The sequence below is a fragment of the Fringilla coelebs genome (genome assembly GCF_963513975.1).
Source record: "Fringilla coelebs genome assembly, chromosome: 25".
NCBI classification, from domain to species: domain Eukaryota; kingdom Metazoa; phylum Chordata; class Aves; order Passeriformes; family Fringillidae; genus Fringilla; species Fringilla coelebs.
In genome coordinates this window covers 1,234,783-1,252,207 of record NC_140051.1, presented here as the reverse complement: position 1 = coordinate 1,252,207, position 17,425 = coordinate 1,234,783, and the positions used below count along the sequence as shown (strand labels likewise).

The following is a 17,425-nucleotide window of genomic DNA, read 5'->3' as shown; positions in this document are numbered from 1 at the left end:
GCTCACAGCAGCCCGAACATCCCCGCTCTGGGCTGGCCGGACAGCGCTGCCCGCGGCTCCAGCGGCGTTTAACGAGGATTCACAGCTGGGTGAGCCGGGCTGAGTCACTGCCCTGAGCCCTGCGCAGCTCCGGCTGCTGGAAAAACAGAATTAATGACTTAGAAACTTCAGCCCCTTCCTTACACTGTGGTGTGTCAGCGTGGCGGCTTTTGGGCTTCACGGCTGCGCTGAGAGAGAAGAGGAAGAGAAGAAATAGGGGTTGCTGGGACCTCCTAAAACATCTGGCTATTAATTTTGAGCCACATCTGGCAGCTCTGTCAAGCCAAGCACCTTCTTAGCAGCGCACAAAAACTCTGCTGGCCACAAGGGCTGACACAATCCCAGGGCTCGGGATCGTTGTTCTCCCATTCAGGCACCACAGCTCCTAAATAAAATCCCTTTTATTTTTTTTTCTCCCCTTTTCCAGTCGGCACGGGCTGCTTTGCAAACCTGAGCATTCAGAGCCGCAGGAAGCTGCGTGCCCGGGAAGGGCTGTGATTCCCAAACTGCTGCAGAAATGAAACAGAAAGAGAAATGTGAATTTTTTTAGTTTTTTGTTTGAGGTTCAGGTGATCCTTCAGGGAGATATCGAGGCTGCTGCTTTAAAGTGCTGAGGAACACCCCCGAGTGAATTTATGGGAGGAAATAAATCAGGAAAGGCTGTTTTGGACCTTTACTCCCCTGCATGCCCTGCCTTGCAGCACTGCTGCTGGAAAACGCTGCACAAGGGGAGTTGTTTCTCTGCCAAGATGCATTAGAGGTGTTTCCCTTTGCAGCCTGGAGCAATGCAGAGAATTCCAGGTGGGAAGGGGGTTCCTGGTGTTCCTGGTGCCAAAGGAGGTGTCAGGGTGTGAAGGGGACCAGGGGGAGCTCCCTGAAGTGATTTTCTCTTTAACCAAATCCATATTTTCCAGTAGCTTTTCATAACTTTGTAATTGCAGGCGGCGTGTTTATTTACATCAGCGCTGGCTGTAATTACAGAGAATGCAAATGTGTAATTATTTAATTAGGATCCATAATGAGGCTGTGGGAGGGAGCTCGGAGGCAGATGTTTTTGGTGAGCAGCACTGGCCAAGGCTTCGTGGAGGGGAAGAAAGTCGGGATCCAGGAGGGTGCACCCAGGAACTGAGAGCAGGAAAATTCTGCTGCTGGCTGGGGAAACCTCGATTTCTGTCCTGAATGAGAGGAACAGCAGATTTGTCTTTCCAAAAAAGCTGCTGGGAGATAAAACCAGCACTGGGAGAGAAAAGGAACAATGGGAAGGATTCCACTGAGTGACGAATGGAAAAAGATATTTGCTTTTACAAATAAACTGTAGGTTTGCTGAGAAATGAAATTGGATATTGAGAGATGAAAGAAACAATGGGGAAGAAAAACCCCCTAAATTGCATAAGAATTAAAAATGCAAAGGGAGGGTTGTACATTAGAGGGGAATCTTTGGGAAATCTTTGGTATCAGGCATTTTGGGGAATCTGAACCTCTCAAGTCCCTCAGCTAATGGGGAAAGAGAGAAGGGAAATGTGGCTGGAAATTGGGATAAAAAGGAGGCTGCACCTCCAAAAATTGGAGAGACCCCAGGGGATGCCCCATGGCCTCTCCCTTTATTGGAATAAAGCCAAAGGACTCCTCTGTCTCATTTCTGGACATCAACCCCTGGTGTTTGTGGGTGAATTTTCCTGTCCCGAAGGAGGAGCTGGGGTTAGGAACCTCTCACTCGATATCTCAGAGCAGAGGCTGCCAGGAGCATCCTGCTGCTCCTGGGTGCTTTTCCCTGCTGAGCTGAGTAGTGCCAGATTTCCTGGGAATGCTGGTGGCTCAACTGTGAAACACAAAGTCGTTAATAAACGACTAAGTGAACTGAGAGGGGGCATTATGGGGATCCATAAAATCAGAGGGTTTTGGGAAAGCTGCAAAGGCCTCAGAGACAGCAGAACTGGGATTGGAGCTGAGCAGCAGCCATGAGATTGGTCAGCAGAAAAATTATAGAAGGACAAATAGAACCATGGTCCTTGTATCAATGCTTGTCTAGAATAACTCCTTAAGGTGCAGAAAAGTTTATCTGGTGAGATATTAGGGAGCTCTAAGCTTAATAATGGAGCTCTGTGCAGTGTGTTTGAAGGCTCACAACAGGTATTGCATTTGAAATAAGCCAGCATTGTTTAACCAAAGGTACGTGTGATTACAGTGGTTGGATGGAACCATGTCAATATAGAATATATACCGTACAGATATAAATCCTGTCAGTGCGCTTCTGCTTTGTGTGATTGGGCAAAAAACTTCTAAAGTGAGTTGTAACACTGAGTTCTTTGTCGGCTGCCAGGGCTGGGAGCTGCTGGCATCTTCCCATTGCCATAGCCATGGAATGAGGCTGGTGCTGGCAAATAGAGCAGCTCAGGGCAGGTCCCGTCCCGTGGGTGATTTGTACACGGCCCCTGGCCGGCGATATTCATTTCATCGGGCGTTTGGCAGCCTCTAAAGACCCGCAGAGAGCCGCAGCCCCTGGCAGGTGGCTGCCTTGTGGCAGGAGCGGGGTTGCAGCCCGGTTTGTGCCCCGCAGAGGCAGAGCCCCGCCGGGGATGCGTGCCCGGGCAGAGCAGCCCCGCTCCCGCACACGGGGATGCTGCGGGACCCGGCAGCCCCGCTGCCTCCCTGCGGGCTGGGAGCAGCGCCGGTGGCCCCTGTGTCACTGTCTGGGCTGGCTGTGAGCACAGCCCGGCTCTGCTCCCCCTCGGGGGGTGACTCCCCGCGGTTAAAACTCTGCTTTCAATGCAGGGAGTGAGGGTACAACAAAGCAGAAATGCCATGCAGCCTCCTGAGAAACCATTTCCTTTTCCATTCCTGGGATTTGGGTCCTCAGCAGCTTGCGAGGGCAAAGGTTCAGCTGACAAGTGACAAATAAACTGTTTGGAAATGGGAGGAGAAGGAGCATAAATTAATTTCTCTGTAACAATTATTCTTCTTCTTTGACTCATCTCCGACAATAAATCCCTCGGGATATCTTTGTGCTGGAACACGGTGCAGAGAATGAAAACACTTCATCCCTGACATCCCCAAATTCTCCTTTATTGGCTGAGGATAAGAGCCCAGGCCCAGCCCTCTCCTGGCTGTCCTTGCCTGCAGAAACACAACAGAGGGGCACCAGATCCCTGCCCCTCACCTGTGCCAGGTGGAAGGTGGCAGTGCCTGCTCAGGGCCAGCACTGAGGTGTCCCCACCACAGTGACAGCATCAGAGGAGTCAGGACATTCCTCCTGTGCCCTCTGAGGAGCAGCGTGCCCATTCCCTACCTCTGGGCGGGTTGGCACCGTCCCTGCAGGGAATTGCCTGGAAATTGTCTCTGCTTCAGGCCGTGCCAGCTGCTTTCCAAAGAGAGTATTGGAGTGGGTTATAGCAGTGCCTCCATTCAGTTCCTTCCAGGCAGAAACCAGTTTTCCTGAAATTGCCTTCTCAGCTCCACAATCATTACCCGGGAAATTGCCCCGGGAGAGAGGCTGGAGCCGGGCAAGGGTGGGGGCTGCTCTGCAGCCGGGATGAGCAGGAAAACCCTCCAGGGGCTGTGCTGGGAGCTGTCCCTGTCCTGGCACTCACACCCCTTAACTTTCCATCTTCGTTTCACCCTGACAAGGTTCAGTTTCTGGCAGATTCTGGAGGGGAGATGCCCTGAGCTGGTCCAGCAGCGGCCCCGGGAGGGAGGAGCAGCCTGGTGAGTCCCTGTGTGTGTGCTAGAAAAGCTGGCAAAGGGCGCTCGGGCTGGATCCTGCGCCCGGGCTGTTCCCTCCTTTCCCACTGGTGCTCCAGCACCATCTACAGTCCTGCCGGGGTGCTCCAGAGGCGCAGGGAGCAGCACAGGCCTGGGAAAGGGTCAGGAGCTGAGCCAGGGGGGATTTGGGGGGTATTTGCAGCTTTTCTGGCCTGAACTCTAAATGAGATGGGGTCCAAACCAAGCCCAAACCCCCATTTTCAGAGCAGGTGCCCAGCACAGGGTGGGTCGGTGCCACAACACACCTGGCGCTGCTCAGAGGGAGAGCAACCCCCCCTGAACCTGCAGACAGGTCATGAAACATTCATGGAGTTCCTCGGGTTAAACAGCATTAAAAATTCATTGGTGCTTCATTGGAGCAGCGAGCCAGCAGCTGTGCCTGTCAGGGATGGAGGAGTAGGGAAAAGGAGCCTTTATGGCATGGGACAGCTCTCCCAGTCTGCTCAGCTGCTCTGGTTCGGGGGACTGGGCCACAGGAGGGCTGCAGCAGCCCCAAGGATTTCTGTTCCACCAGGATGGAAAATCATTTCCAGCTACGGGCTGGAGACCCCTCTTTCAGCAACAAGGAATTTCCAGCAGAGTCAGGAGCCAGCTGGGAGCTGCTGCCCGAGCCCTGGGGCTCCCTGTGGGCTCCTGGGAGGTGGGGCTGATCCCCTTGGGGGGCTCAGGGTGGGGAGGAGCTGCTCCTCAGACAAATCCCAGGGTCCTCTGAACTCCATCCCTGGATGTACAAGACTTTAGGACCTTTTTTATGGTACTGATTGCTTTTTGTGTTTCCTGTGTTATTGATTTTCTTAGATCCACTGGAAATCAGGAAAGGACAGACTGCACATGGCAACACCCTGCCCTTCCCACAAGGGAAGAGCAGCCCAGGACTGGCTCCTCCTGCCTCAGTGTAACCCAAACAGACTCCCAAACGTGCTCAGTATAAATAGTTTATTAAAGAAAATAGCAAATTCCAATTCTGTGAACAATCAACAGGGGAGAAGTGTTTTTCAAAATAGACCATTTTGGATTACTGTGTGTGAAGGGACAGGGGATCCCAGGAGGTGTTCTGGGAAAACAAAAACCCAAAGGTTCTGGAAGGACTGGGGTGACAGGAGAGCCTCAGCACAAAGGCCTGGAAATGGGAACAGGAGCGGGACAGAAGTGCCAATGACAAGGAGACAACAGGAGACAACAGAGTAAAACATTAAACTGTGACTGAAACTCTTCTAAGCACTACAGGGCAGGAAGGATTTGGCAGCACCTTGGTCTCTGGGCTGAGCTCAGTGAATGCTCTCAGGGAGTTTTTCAATTAAAAGAAATGTACAACAATCCAAGTGTCAAAGAATCCAAGTGTCCTTTTGTGACTTCATGCTGTGAGTGCACCTTTGATTCCCTTTGTATATTGGTTTACATTTCTCTCATCACCCTTGAAGGACAGAAAACAGAACACCAGAAAGACACAGAGTTATGCAGTGCACACCCAAGACAAACATAAAGGAAGGAGCTGAGCTGGCTTCTACACTTGTGAAAGTGACACTGAAAAGCTCAAAATCAGTTTGAAGATCTTTTCCATGAGAAAGAAGAGAATTTTCCTACTTGTGAGAAATGCTGTGACCTGACCAATGGTTCACTCAGCACAGGATCTCCTTTCCCCACTCCCTCTGAGGTGTCTCTCCCTTGAGGTCTCAGGGGAAGCTGAGCTGGGAAACTCTGGCACTTCCTGGAGGGATATCAAAAGCTCTCCAAGTCCCTGGGTGCCATGTGTGCTTTGGGGACAGCAGAGGTCACAGAGGGGCTGCAGGTCCCAGATGTAGCAGTGCATAGAAGAGTCCCAGCTGAGCCCTGACAGGGCCCAGCCTGAGATGAGGTTACAGGAACACTGAGCAGGAAATGCTCCTTCCCCCAGGCAAGCTCCAGGAAGCACCTACCCAATCCCAACGTTTCCCAGACCAGCAGAAATAAGAAAGGTGAAATCAAGAAAGTATTTGGAAGTGTCAGTTTGCTCTTGCTGTGCCACAAGGTGCAGGTGTAAACTGGAGTCACTTGATCTTGGCCAGGGCTGCTGCTCTCCTCTCTGTGTTCTGGAACAACGCTCGGATCAGACTCTTCACCTCAGCTGCTGAAAATTCCTCTGCCAGAGGCCCCTTGCCATCTGCCCACCTGGAAGGGAGACAGGGAGAGCTTTATGGCACCAACCTGCCCAGAAAAGGCACCTCCAACAAGCCTACAAGGACCTGTGCCAGCAGCTGATCCTGACCCTTTGTTCAGGAAAAAAAAGGAAAAGGAAAAGGAAAAGGAAAAGGAAAAGGAAAAGGAAAAGGAAAAGGAAAAGGAAAAGGAAAAGGAAAAGGAAAAGGAAAAGGAAAAGGAAAAGGAAAAGGAAAAGGAAAAGGAAAAGGAAAAGGAAAAGGAAAAGGAAAAGGAAAAGGAAAAGGAAAAGGAAAAGGAAAAGTTCCTGCTCTTCCCCTGAACTGCAGCTCCCTGGCACAGGTCTGGAGAAGCAGCTGGAAAGGAGAACACCTACTGATCCACAATTTCTTGGAGGTTGGCCTGCAGGATGATCATCAGCTCCTTGAATGTCATCCACTTCTGCACATAGACCGGAACTTCCTCTTGGTACTTCTTGTTTTTGTCTTCTTCAAGCAGAGGGGTGAAAACTTGGGGTCCCTCCTCCACCATGATCCTGCAGAGTGAGTAGAGCCTGTCTGCATCCTCTGCAGAGATATCCTGGAATGGGGAGAACACGAACAGAGCTGAAATGAAGCTTATTTTTGGAGCGCCAAGTGAAATGAAAAATTGGGATTGTGAACATTTTCTGTGGATACATGATTATAATTCTGTGTGAATGAACTGCTCCACTGAAATGTGATTTTGGGGAGGGTTTCTGGAGGTGACAAATGCTGTCCCCAGCATCCCCATGGCTGTTACCTCCAGGGCAGCAATCCTGGTGACAATCTCTGCCAGGGCTGTGTTCAGTAAGGCCCCCATGGCCTTGCAGTACACGTTCACAGGGAGCACATCCTGCCACACCATGCCCAGCCTCCTCAGCTGGTGCAGCACCTGCAAGGCAAGAGCTGAGTGTGACACCAGAGAGAGCCCTGGCAAAGGCACCAGGGCATCAGGAGAGTACAAGTGGGAAGTAACAATGGAGCAATCCTGCTAAAGACACAGCCCAGGACAGAAAACCCAAACCATCCCACCAGAAAACAGGTTTTTTAGCAGCTGCACAGCTGCCAGGGCAGAGATTCCACACTGCACCCTTCCCAGGACACCTGCAGGCACTGGGATGCTCTTTCTCTGCCTTCCTCACCTGCTTTATGGCTTTATTTGCTGCACAGTAATTCTCCTCATCATCCATGTTGGAAAAGTTCCTGGCACTCGAGAGCCTCTCCAGGATTTCTCCCTTCTGCACTCGCATCTGGGCCAGAAAACACTCCATCCCTTTAGGAGCAAAACAAGCAGAGAGAAGCAATTAAACAATTACTAAATTTGCTCTGCCTATTTATGACTGCAAGTGCTGAATAATGAACTTGCAATAATGTTTTATTTTTAATCACTTTCCAGTCTCCAAACAGTCTCCAGAGCCAGTTTAACCAGTGAGCTCTTGTGCAGCTTGCATTGCTACAACACTGCTGCAAAAGAAGCAGAGCAGCAGAAGGAATTGTGGATGGCTCCTGTTAGCTCACAAACTTATCTCTGAATTTATTTCTGTGGAATAACTAAGGGAAATACCAAAGGAGTGAGCAGCAGATCCCAGAACACACCTTGCTGGATACTGAGCTCTTCTTGGGACTAAGCTCACAGGTTTCAAAGAGCCAAACCTTCCTAACTCAGAAAATATTTCTGCCACTCGTCCCAACACCCCCAACCCACTGCTCACATTGAGTGAGCAGCCACATCTCCACGAAATCACTCGGCAGCCACTGCCAGGGTGAACTCCCAGGGACCCAGGAGCACATGTGGAGAGGGGAAGGGGGAGGGAAGTCACCCAGCCTCCTGAAGCCAGGCACCAGGTCCACGAAGGTGGCGGCCCCGTTGCTGAGCACGCTGGTGCTGCGGTAGCGGAACTGGTGGCCCAGGGTGAGCAGGTGGTGGGCGATGTACATGCAGTTGTTGTGGTGGATGGCAGCCAGCTGGGGCAGCTTCTGCAGGTTCTCCCTGGCCCAGCAAGAAGGGAAAAGGAGAAATGGGTTTATTTAGAGCTGGTTCTGTTAAAAAAATGGTCTATCCTAGAGAAAGGCATGGGCTGTCAGCAGATGGTGCTGGCAAGGCCTGACTGACATCAGAGTAAAAACATTTAACCTCTCACAAACCCCACAGGAACTGGCAGAAAAAGAGTCTGAAATGGCACTGAGGCATTTGAACCCTGTGCTACCCCACACAGTTTCCAGCCATGGACTTTCAAACAGGAATGTATTTTGTTAGAGCAAAGTCACAGCGAGGAAAAGGGAGAGAAGGTCTCTGACAGAATTGTGAACTTTCCATCTTCATTGTTACTCTTTTCTTCACAGGAGAAACATCCTGATCAATCTGTGTATCAGATCTGAGGTCAAAGTTACGTGGCTGGAAACAATTACAGCTGTGTGAGAACTTCACCCACACCCTTGATGACAGACTGACAACACAGAAACTCTCCAGCACCTGCTTTGCACAGGTATGGCTTAGTTAGAGACTGAGCAGTTGATTTTTGCTGATGGAGCTGTAGTGGACAAGTGGGACTGCTCCAACAGCAGTATTCCCCCTCAGAACAGGAAATGTGGACACACTCACCTGTGGTATGTGGGCACTACCTCGTAGAAGAGCTGGAAGATGTTCCTGACGCAGTCAAAGAGCTGCACACAGCTACAAGGCAAAGAGGGCCCATGTCAGCCTGGCACTGATGTCCTGCTCACAGCTGACCTCAGCCTGCCCCACAACAAGGTTTTCTGAGCAGTGAAGCACTGGCACAAAGAGGGGATTGTCAGCATCAATGACAGCACTGTCAACACTCTGGAAAACCCTCAAAGGCTGGGCTGACCTTGAGGGTCAGTGAGGAAGGGAGATCCATGAAAGCCCAGAACAAAGGGGACACTGTCCCTGCCCCTCCAGGTGGGCAGGAACACTCAGCCCTCTCTCTGCCCCTTGAGGGCAGCTGTTACCTGGGCAACTCTCCTGCTTCAGGGCTGTGGTTAAAGTTCAGTTTATGTGGATCTTGTTTGTTTTTCCCCAAGAGCTCTGCCAGCTGCAGGCTGGAGTCCTTTGCTTTCACCAGGACAAAGAACTCTGCTCACACTGAGGCCAGCGCTTGGTTTTGCCAAAAAGAGATGAGTTTGATTTTTCTAAACACCTGAAGGAACAGCCTGCAGCAGTGTCAGTCCCTGCCCGAACCCAGGGATACATCCTCCAGCCAAAACAAGAGCAATGCCTGAGTCCAATTTTTAAAGTTCTTTAAATCTATTACCAGATGCTGGGTGTTGCTAGAGGCTGACACACAAGCTACCAAATAAATAAATAAATAAATAAATACTGCTTAGATCAATGATGCTAACTGAGGAATGCCAAGCAATCCCTACCAGAGGTCAGTGCTGGCTGTGGCCTCCAGCAGGGTGTGGTAAGCCAGCTCCACGAGCTGCTGCACGGAGCAGCTGATGCGGCAGGAGGGCAGGCACAGGGTGAGGGGGCTCAGCCTGCTCTCGCTGCCCACACTCACTGTGCCATTGGGCACCAGGCTGGAGGCTCTGGGCATCTTCACGTGGTCTCCTGAGCCAGGATCAGGGAGCTCTGGGAGGGCTGTGCTGCAGTCAGGTGTGATCTAAGGGAAAGCGAGAGAGAGAACAGGATGGTTTTCTGCAAACAGAATTTGGAGCTCTGAAAGGAGAATGTGCAAGATTAAGAAGCACTCAGTGGCAGAGTGGCAGATAAACACAACACTGCAGCACTATTAAAAATATTCCGAGATTGTTTTCCAGAGGGAACAACTGTGTGAGGCATCCCCAGTCACCTTCACAGTGTTGTGTATTTCTGAGGTCATCAGGTTCCTGGCTGCCATGATCACATCCTGGCACTTCTTGTTGGCAAAGTGGGAATCCACATTGCAGGCGTATTTCAGCAAGGCAGTCGTGTCTTCCTTCAAAAACTGCATCTTCTTCAGGGCCTTCTCAAACTCCTCTGTGGATTCGATCACCTGAGGAGAGCAGATGTTGGCACAGCCCCCAGAAATCAGGGAGCAAAGTTAAATTGGGTATAAAGGCTGAAAGCAAAGGATGAAGGAGGTTTTGGAGCATATTAACCCCTCGAGTGCCATCCCAGTGGAGTGCCTGGCTCTGTGTTCAAACCTGGGAGGGTTTTTGGGACCCACCTCTTTGTACTGCTCCAGTTTGCTGCTGTTGGTTGGGATGGAGTTCACCAGGCAGTTGTGGATGAGGCAGTCTGAGAGCTCCTCCCAGATGAGCTTCCCCAGCAGCTCTGCCAGGGTGACTCTGCCTTCCTTTCTGCCTTCCCCAGGCTGCTCCAGAGGCACATCTGCATCCCAGAGAAGAAAAATGGATTTCAACACAGCTGCTTCCTGGGCCAGGCCCTCCATCAGCTCAAAAGCCTTTCCTCCCTTTACCTTTCCCACAATGCTGACTGACAATCAGATATTCTAGAAAACTGCCATTAAATGGACAAGGTACTGATCACAACTAACTCCAGAAGAGAGGAACTGCATACTTAGCAGGTATTTGTGCAGAACTTCAAACACCAGCTTGATCTTCTCAAACACCTCCATAGGAGAGGACTCGTCCAGAGCAAGCTCCTGGGACCTGAACCTCAGGATGAACACATCTGGCTGCTCCTCTGGGACTGGCTCCAGAGATGGGTGTGAGATCAGAGGCTTCAGGATGTACTGCAGCAACAAGTGGCCTGAGAAAAGGGAAAAACAGAGGTTTTCCAACAGCAGATTGCTCCAGTCAGGTCCAGCCCTGACTGTTCTGAATTTAGAGACTGCAAGAAGTGGGAGGAATAATCCCTTGATCAGCTCTATCAGGGAATTACTAATGAGGTAAACTCTTCAAGCACCAGGCTATGAAACCACAGCCACAGATTAGAAATACACCGAATTGCCAGGAAAGGAGAAATAATTCCAGGTAGATAATGGGAGTAAATATTTTCCTATTAGTAAGAGCTCCAGCATTCACCTCAGAGGGAAACACGAGCCAGGAGAGGAAGAAGTTTCCCAGCGTCCTGCTGGAGTGAAGTGGGTCTCACTATCCATGTTAAAACAAGACTGAAGTATCCCCCCAAGCTACTGGGGCTATTTCTGGGGTCTGCCTTACCAAAATCTTTGAGCTTGGAGTGCAGCTCTCCCAGGACAGCCAAGGCCTGCAGCACAGCAGCCACGGGGGGGACAGCAGTGTCCTCGTCCTGGGGCGGCACCGTGTGCAAGTGCAGCTCCGAGAGCACCACGGCCTCCAGGCTGCTGCTCCCTGCACACAAAGCACACCCAGGGCTGTCACAGGGCACAGCAGAAGCAAAGGTCCACTCCTCCCCAGAGCACGAGCTCCTTCAACCCCCTCAGCCCAACAGCTTCACTGCACGTCCCACCCTGCAGGTGAGAACTGCAGTGGAGCAGAAAGAGTGTAAAAAACCCCTAGGAGCACCTTTGGAAGGGGGAAGCTTCCACACAATGAGCTTCTGCCACTCCTCCCCGAGGTGGTAGATCATGTTCTGTGTCTGCACCGTGAGCTCTGTGCCCAGGGCCTTCAGGATCTTCAGCTCAAAGCCCCTGCGGGACTCCAGGCTCCTGAGGCTGCTCCGTGCCTGGGGAGAGCAGACACAGCTCAGGGAGGCCCAGCTCAGGGTGCCCCTGCCAGGGAAAGCATCCTCTGGGACCCACCCAGTGCATCCAGCACCCTCAAGGGGCACTGCTACCTTCTCCAGCTGCTGAGCTGCTGCCACGTACTGCTTTTCCTGCAGGGCAGAGTTGCACTCCTTGATAGTTGTGTCAAACTGCAAAGGCCAAACACACACAGTGGGTGTCACTGCAGCTCTACTCTGGCACTGCAGACTCTCACCAGACCTGTGAGCTACAGACATTCACCCAGATCTGTGAGATAGAGACATTCACCCAACCCTGTGAGCTACAGAAATTCACCCAGCCCTGTGAGCTACAGACACCCAACCCTGTGAGCTACAGACATTCACCCAGCCCTGTGAGCTACAGACACCCAACCCTGTGAGCTACAGACACTCCCAAACCTGTGAGCTACAGACACTCCCAAACCTGTGAGCTACAGACACTCATCCAAAACAGAAGCCCAGAACAACGCTCACACTGAGGAGCAGGATTATTTTGCTCCCCCTCCTCACCTCCTGCAGCTTTTTCAGGACACTCAGGACCAGGGTGTCCCTCTCCAGCTGCTGCTTCAGCTCTGTGAACTCAGCAACAGCCACGTTTAGATCTCGCTGCACCTAAAACAACAGATTTCAGTTCACTGACAGCACTGGTTAGCACACATTTTCCTCTTAAATTTCATTTATCATTTATTTCTGTTCATAGAATGATTTGGTGAGGAGGAGAAAAACTCCATCCTTTCTATTCCTGTGTCCCACCCCCTGCCACAGCCAAGGCTGGTCCTTCTCTCTGAAGGACGCTGTGACACACTTTTCCACCCATACAAGAGTGACAACCCCTTAATGACAGCTCTTAATGTGCAGCCTGGTGTCATCTCAAGGCATTCTTCAGGGCTGATATCACCCAGGGATCCCAGCCACAGAATCACAGCATTCCCTGAGCTGGAAGGGATCATCGAGTCCTGCCCCAAACCCCAAAATCCCATCATGAAAGTGCTGTCCAGACACTCCTTGAGCTCTGGCAGGTTTGGGGCAGTGCCAAACACTCCACGATGGGGTGTGGGGCTCCAGATTTGGGCTGAAATGGAGCAGAACGTCCCTGGGAGTCACCTCGTTCTCGATGCCCGCCTTCAGCAGGTCGATGTTGTTGGACAGCCCCTCCACCTGTGCCACCAGGTCCTCTGCGCTCTGCATGCTGGGCAGGAACTCGCTGTACTTCTTGTTGATCATGGTGCACACCTCTCCCTGGGGACAGCGAGGAGCAGGACAGCGTCACCTCGGCGGCAGAGGGACAGGACAGCTGGGACGGGGTGAGAGAGAGGGGCAGGGCCGGGGCACCGCGGGATGGAGAGGGCTGGGACACCTCTGCCAGGGCTGGGACACCTTTGGGTAGGGCTGGGACACCTCTGACCAGGGCTGGGACACCTTTGGGTAGGGCTGGGACACCTCTGACCAGGGCTGGGACACCTTTGGGTAGGGCTGGGACACCTCTAACCAGGGCTGGGACACCTCTGACCAGGGCTGGGACACCTCTGACCAGGGCTGGGACACCTTTGGGTAGGGCTGGGACACCTCTGACCAGGGCTGGGCACCTCTGACCAGGGCTGGGCACCTCTGACCAGGGCCGGGCACCACTGCCAGGGCTGGGACACCTCTGACCAGGGCTGGGACACCTTTGGGTAGGGCTGGGACACCTCTGACCAGGGATGGGCACCTCTGACCAGGCTGGGACACGTCTGACCAGGGCTGGGCACCCCTGCCAGGGCTGGGACACCTCTGACCAGGGCTGGGACACCTTTGGGTAGGGCTGGGACACCTCTGACCAGGGATGGGCACCTCTGACCAGGCTGGGACACGTCTGACCAGGGCTGGGCACCCCTGCCAGGGCTGGGACACCTCTGACCAGGGCTGGGACACCTTTGGGTAGGGCTGGGACACCTCTGACCAGGGCTGGGACACGTCTGACCAGGGCTGGGAACCTCTGACCAGGGCTGGGCACCCCTGCCAGGGCTGGGCACCCCTGACCTGAGCTGGGGCACCTCTGCAAGGACTAGGACACCTCTGACCAGGGCTGGGCACTCCTGCCAGGGCTGGGCACCCCTGACCTGAGCTGGGGCACCTCTGCAAGGACTGGGACACCTCTGACCAGGGCTGGGGCACCTGTGGGTAGGGCTGGGCACTCCTGACCTGGGCTAGAGCACCGCGGGACGAACCAGGACTGGACACCCGGGGCTGAACCAAGGCTGGGCACCCCAATCCAGCTGACCCAGGGCTGGACACCCAGTCCTGACCGGCTCCCTGTCTCTCCCCACGCCCCCTCCGTTCCCCGTCCCTTGCCTTGAGCTCCTCGACGCGGCGGGAGAGGCGCCCAACGCGGGCCCCCAGGTGCTCCTTGTCGAGCCGGCCCGAGTGCGCCAGCACGGCCGCCACCAGCGAGCCCGCCCGCGCCGCCATGGCTGCGCGCCCTACGGCGGCCGCGAGGGACACGGGACCGCGGCGCGGAGCTCGGTCGGGAGGCCGCGGGTTCGAGACTGCGCGGGGACACCCGGAGATGGGGAGAGCGGGGACCGCGGTGATGGGGACACGGAGATGCCACGGGGAGCGGGGACCGCGGTTATGGGGACACGGAAATGCCACGGGGAGCGGGGACCTCGGTTATGGGGACACGGAAATGCCACGGGGAGCGGGGACCTCGGTTATGGGGACAAGGAGATGCCACGGGGAGCGGGGACCGCGGTTATGGGGACACGGAGATGCCACGGGGAGCGGGGACCGCGGTGATGGGGACACGGAGATGCCACGGGGAGCGGGGACCGCGGTTCTGGGGACACCCGGAGATGGAGGGACCGCTATGGGGACACGGAGATGCCGGGGGGTGCTGTGGCTGCTGCAGGACTTTGTGGGTGACCTGTGGCACGCACCGAGCCCCCATCCATCCATGCCGGGGGAGGGAGGATCAGCCCCCGGCATCCGGTGCCTGACGCAGCCCGGGCGGGAGGTGCCTCGTGGTGACAGCTGTCCCCACGTCCTGGAGCGGGACAGAGCCACCACCGCCGTGCCATGCCGGGGGGAAAGCCTCTGAGTGCCTGGGCACTGCTGGCCAGCCTGGCCGTGGCCAGCTGGGGAGTCCGAGGTGAGTCCGGAGGTGTGGGGTCAGCGGCCGGACACTCGCCGTGGACCCTGGACATGCTGGGAAGGAGCCCCAGGGCTTGGTGAGGTTTTCCAGCAGGGAGGGTTTGGAATGTCCATGGGGGAAAAGGAATCAGCGCCACGAGGATGGGGGAGTTTGCCCAGAACTCTTTTGGGACAGCCCGATGCGATGCTTCCTGCCCAGGAAGGAGCTCCGAGCTCTGCACTGCTGCTCATCGCTCAGAGCTGAGGCTCTCTGCTCCCTTCCCCTGGCACAGGGCAGGTATTCGTGAAGGAATTCAGCGGGAAGGTGTTCCTGGAGTGTGTGAGAAGCCCAGGCAAGAACATCACCTGGTGGAGAGATGGGAGCGCTGTTGGGCACGAGGCGCAGCTGGACCTGAGCGGGGTCTACGACGACCCCAGGGGCCTCTACGTGTGTGAGACGGGGGACAAAAGGAGCAGCCTCCAGGTGCACTATCGCAGTAAGTGCTGCACCCCTGCTCTGCCACAGCCAGAGCTGCTTGGAGCTTTCCCCCAGGGAATTTCCCCTCATCTGGAGCGTCTCCAGAAGTTTGCTGCAGGTTCCTCCGCTGCGGCTCGCTGTGACAGCCCTGCAGCCCTGTCCAGTGCCACCACCCGCTCCTCTGGCCCTGCGCTGGCTCTGGGGACACATGGGTCACCCAGCAAAGCCAGCTGGGCTCTGGCTGAGCCCTCAGGACGTGCCCCTGCCCTCAGTGTCCGTGTCCTTTTGGCCTTGCAGTGTGCCAGAACTGCATCGAGGTGGACGCTCCCACCATCTCGGGCATCGTCGTCGCCGACGTGGTGGCCACGCTGTTCCTGGCAGTGGCCGTGTACTGCATCACTGGCCATGACAGGGGACACACCTCGCGAGGTGAGGGACGGCAGCAGCCCCAGGGCTCTGCCTGCCACCCTTGGGTTTGTGTGGAAATGTTCCCCACATTGCCCAGGGCTCCCTGGTCCCTGAGCTTGTCCTTCTTTCTTCCTGCAGCCTCTGACAAGCAGAACCTGATCTCCAACGAGCTCTACCAGGTGAGTGTGGGGGCACCCCTGTGTGAGTGTGGGGACACCTTCAGCCCCCCTGTGTGAGTCTGGGGACACCTTCAGCCCCCCTGTGTGAGTCTGGGGACACCTTCCACACCCCTGTGTGAGTGTGGGGACACCCTCAGCCCCGCTGTGTGAGTGTGGGGACACCTTCAGCCCCCCTGTGTGTGTCTGGGGACACCTTCAGCCCCTCAGTGGGGAGAGAATCTTGCCCAAGGCTGACCCAGCTCGCCCTGCCAGGGCTGGGCAGGTACAGTTTGGGCTCATGGCCCCTCTTTTTCCCCCTGGCAGCCCCTGGGAGAGCGGGAGGAGGATCAGTACAGCCGGCTGGCTCCCGCCCGTGCCCGCAAGTGAGGAGGAAGACTCTGGGACTGCCTTCATCAGCGTGCTGGCTTTGCTCGGGGGTCCCTCCAGGGTGGGCTGCCTGCAGCCCTGTGCTCATTCCACACCTCTTGCACTTCTCCATTCATGCCATTAAAGATGAGCCTGTCCCACGGGCTCCCTGCTCCATCTGCTGTGTGCAGCTCCTGGGGAAGGGCACAGGGATGGGGTCTGGGCACTGGGAAGGGCACAGGGATGGGGTGTGGTGTCTTGTAGGGTGCACAGGGATGGGGTCTGGTCCCTGGGAAGGGCACAGGGATGGGATTTAGGACGGCAATGCCAGGTTTCCATTCCCCAGCCCCAAGCAGAAACAGCTCACGTGGTCTGAGCCCCCAGAAAAGGGACTCAGACACCCACAGGGCCAGCCAGCATCACCCCAGCCTGAAAGGACGAGGACATTTGCAGCCCTGCAGGCAGTAAACCCCCGCAGTGGGGGTGAGGAGGGGCCCGTGGGTTGTTTTGGTGCCTGTTTGAGCTGGAAGCCCGGCTGAGGCAGCCCTGAGCAGAGGAAGCAGCAGCAGAGCAGGGCTGGGGGCGTTCAGCTGCACCCCAGCAGCTCCAGGATGCGGTTTAGAGCACAGCTGGGCTCCCTCACCACAGCCAGCCCACACCCCGGCGGGGAGATGGTGAGATACACGCAGCAGCAGGCAGCCCCAGAGCTCCAAACACACCCAGGGCCACGCTCCCTCCTCCTGTCAGCCAGCACTGCTGCAAAAGGGCTGGGAAGGGGAGACAGGACCAGGTCAGGGGCAAATCCCCCTGAAAAGGATCTGCTCTCAGCCCAGGGAACACCAGAACCAAGTGAGGCACTCAGGGTAGAAATTAAACCTCAAGGAAAAGCAGAAGGAGCAAATCCCCCTGAAAAGGATCTGTTCTCAGCCCAGGGAACACCAGAACCAAGTGAGGCACTCAGGGTGGAAATTAAACCTCAAAGAAAAGCAAAGGAGCAAATCCCCCTGAAATGGATCTGCTCTCAGCCCAGGAAACACCAGAACCAAGTGAGGCACTCAGGGTGGAAATTAAACCTCAAGGAAAAGCAGAAGGAGCAAATCCCCCTGAAAATGATCTGTTCTCAGCCCAGGGAGCACCAGAACCAAGTGAGGCACTCAGGGCAAGAAAATTCAACCTAAGGGAAAAGCAGCAGGAGCAGAGGGAAGTGAGAGGGTACAAGGAGACCAGGAAGGCCCAGTGAGGCTGCAGTCCTTTAATGAGAAGGAAATCTCTTGCCAATGTGCTCATTTCTGCTCCGGGCTGG

The 17,425-nt window shown here is 54.9% G+C and overlaps 2 protein-coding genes across 2 annotated transcripts; one reads left to right on the top strand and one right to left on the bottom strand.

Moving 5' to 3' along the window:
* Positions 1–4,720: 4,720 nt before the first annotated feature.
* Positions 4,721–14,063, bottom strand: ZW10 (zw10 kinetochore protein). Its single transcript, XM_084221486.1, has 16 exons — positions 13,936–14,063; positions 12,709–12,843; positions 12,115–12,216; positions 11,677–11,754; positions 11,406–11,565; positions 11,082–11,231; positions 10,477–10,668; positions 10,124–10,287; positions 9,767–9,949; positions 9,339–9,577; positions 8,557–8,628; positions 7,775–7,944; positions 7,097–7,227; positions 6,715–6,846; positions 6,311–6,513; positions 4,721–5,946 (listed from the first exon to the last, which is right to left on the bottom strand). Exons 1-16 carry the CDS (start codon positions 14,050–14,052, stop codon positions 5,826–5,828), a joined length of 2,349 nt encoding a protein of 782 aa, XP_084077612.1. The 5' UTR covers positions 14,053–14,063; the 3' UTR covers positions 4,721–5,825.
* Positions 14,064–14,626: 563 nt separating this feature from the next.
* Positions 14,627–16,187, top strand: LOC311162955 (T-cell surface glycoprotein CD3 gamma chain-like). The gene is made up of 5 exons (XM_084221585.1): positions 14,627–14,731; positions 15,006–15,209; positions 15,488–15,619; positions 15,737–15,777; positions 16,081–16,187. Exons 1-5 carry the CDS (start codon positions 14,659–14,661, stop codon positions 16,141–16,143), a joined length of 513 nt encoding a protein of 170 aa, XP_084077711.1. The 5' UTR covers positions 14,627–14,658; the 3' UTR covers positions 16,144–16,187.
* The last annotated feature ends 1,238 nt before the right edge of the window (positions 16,188–17,425 follow it).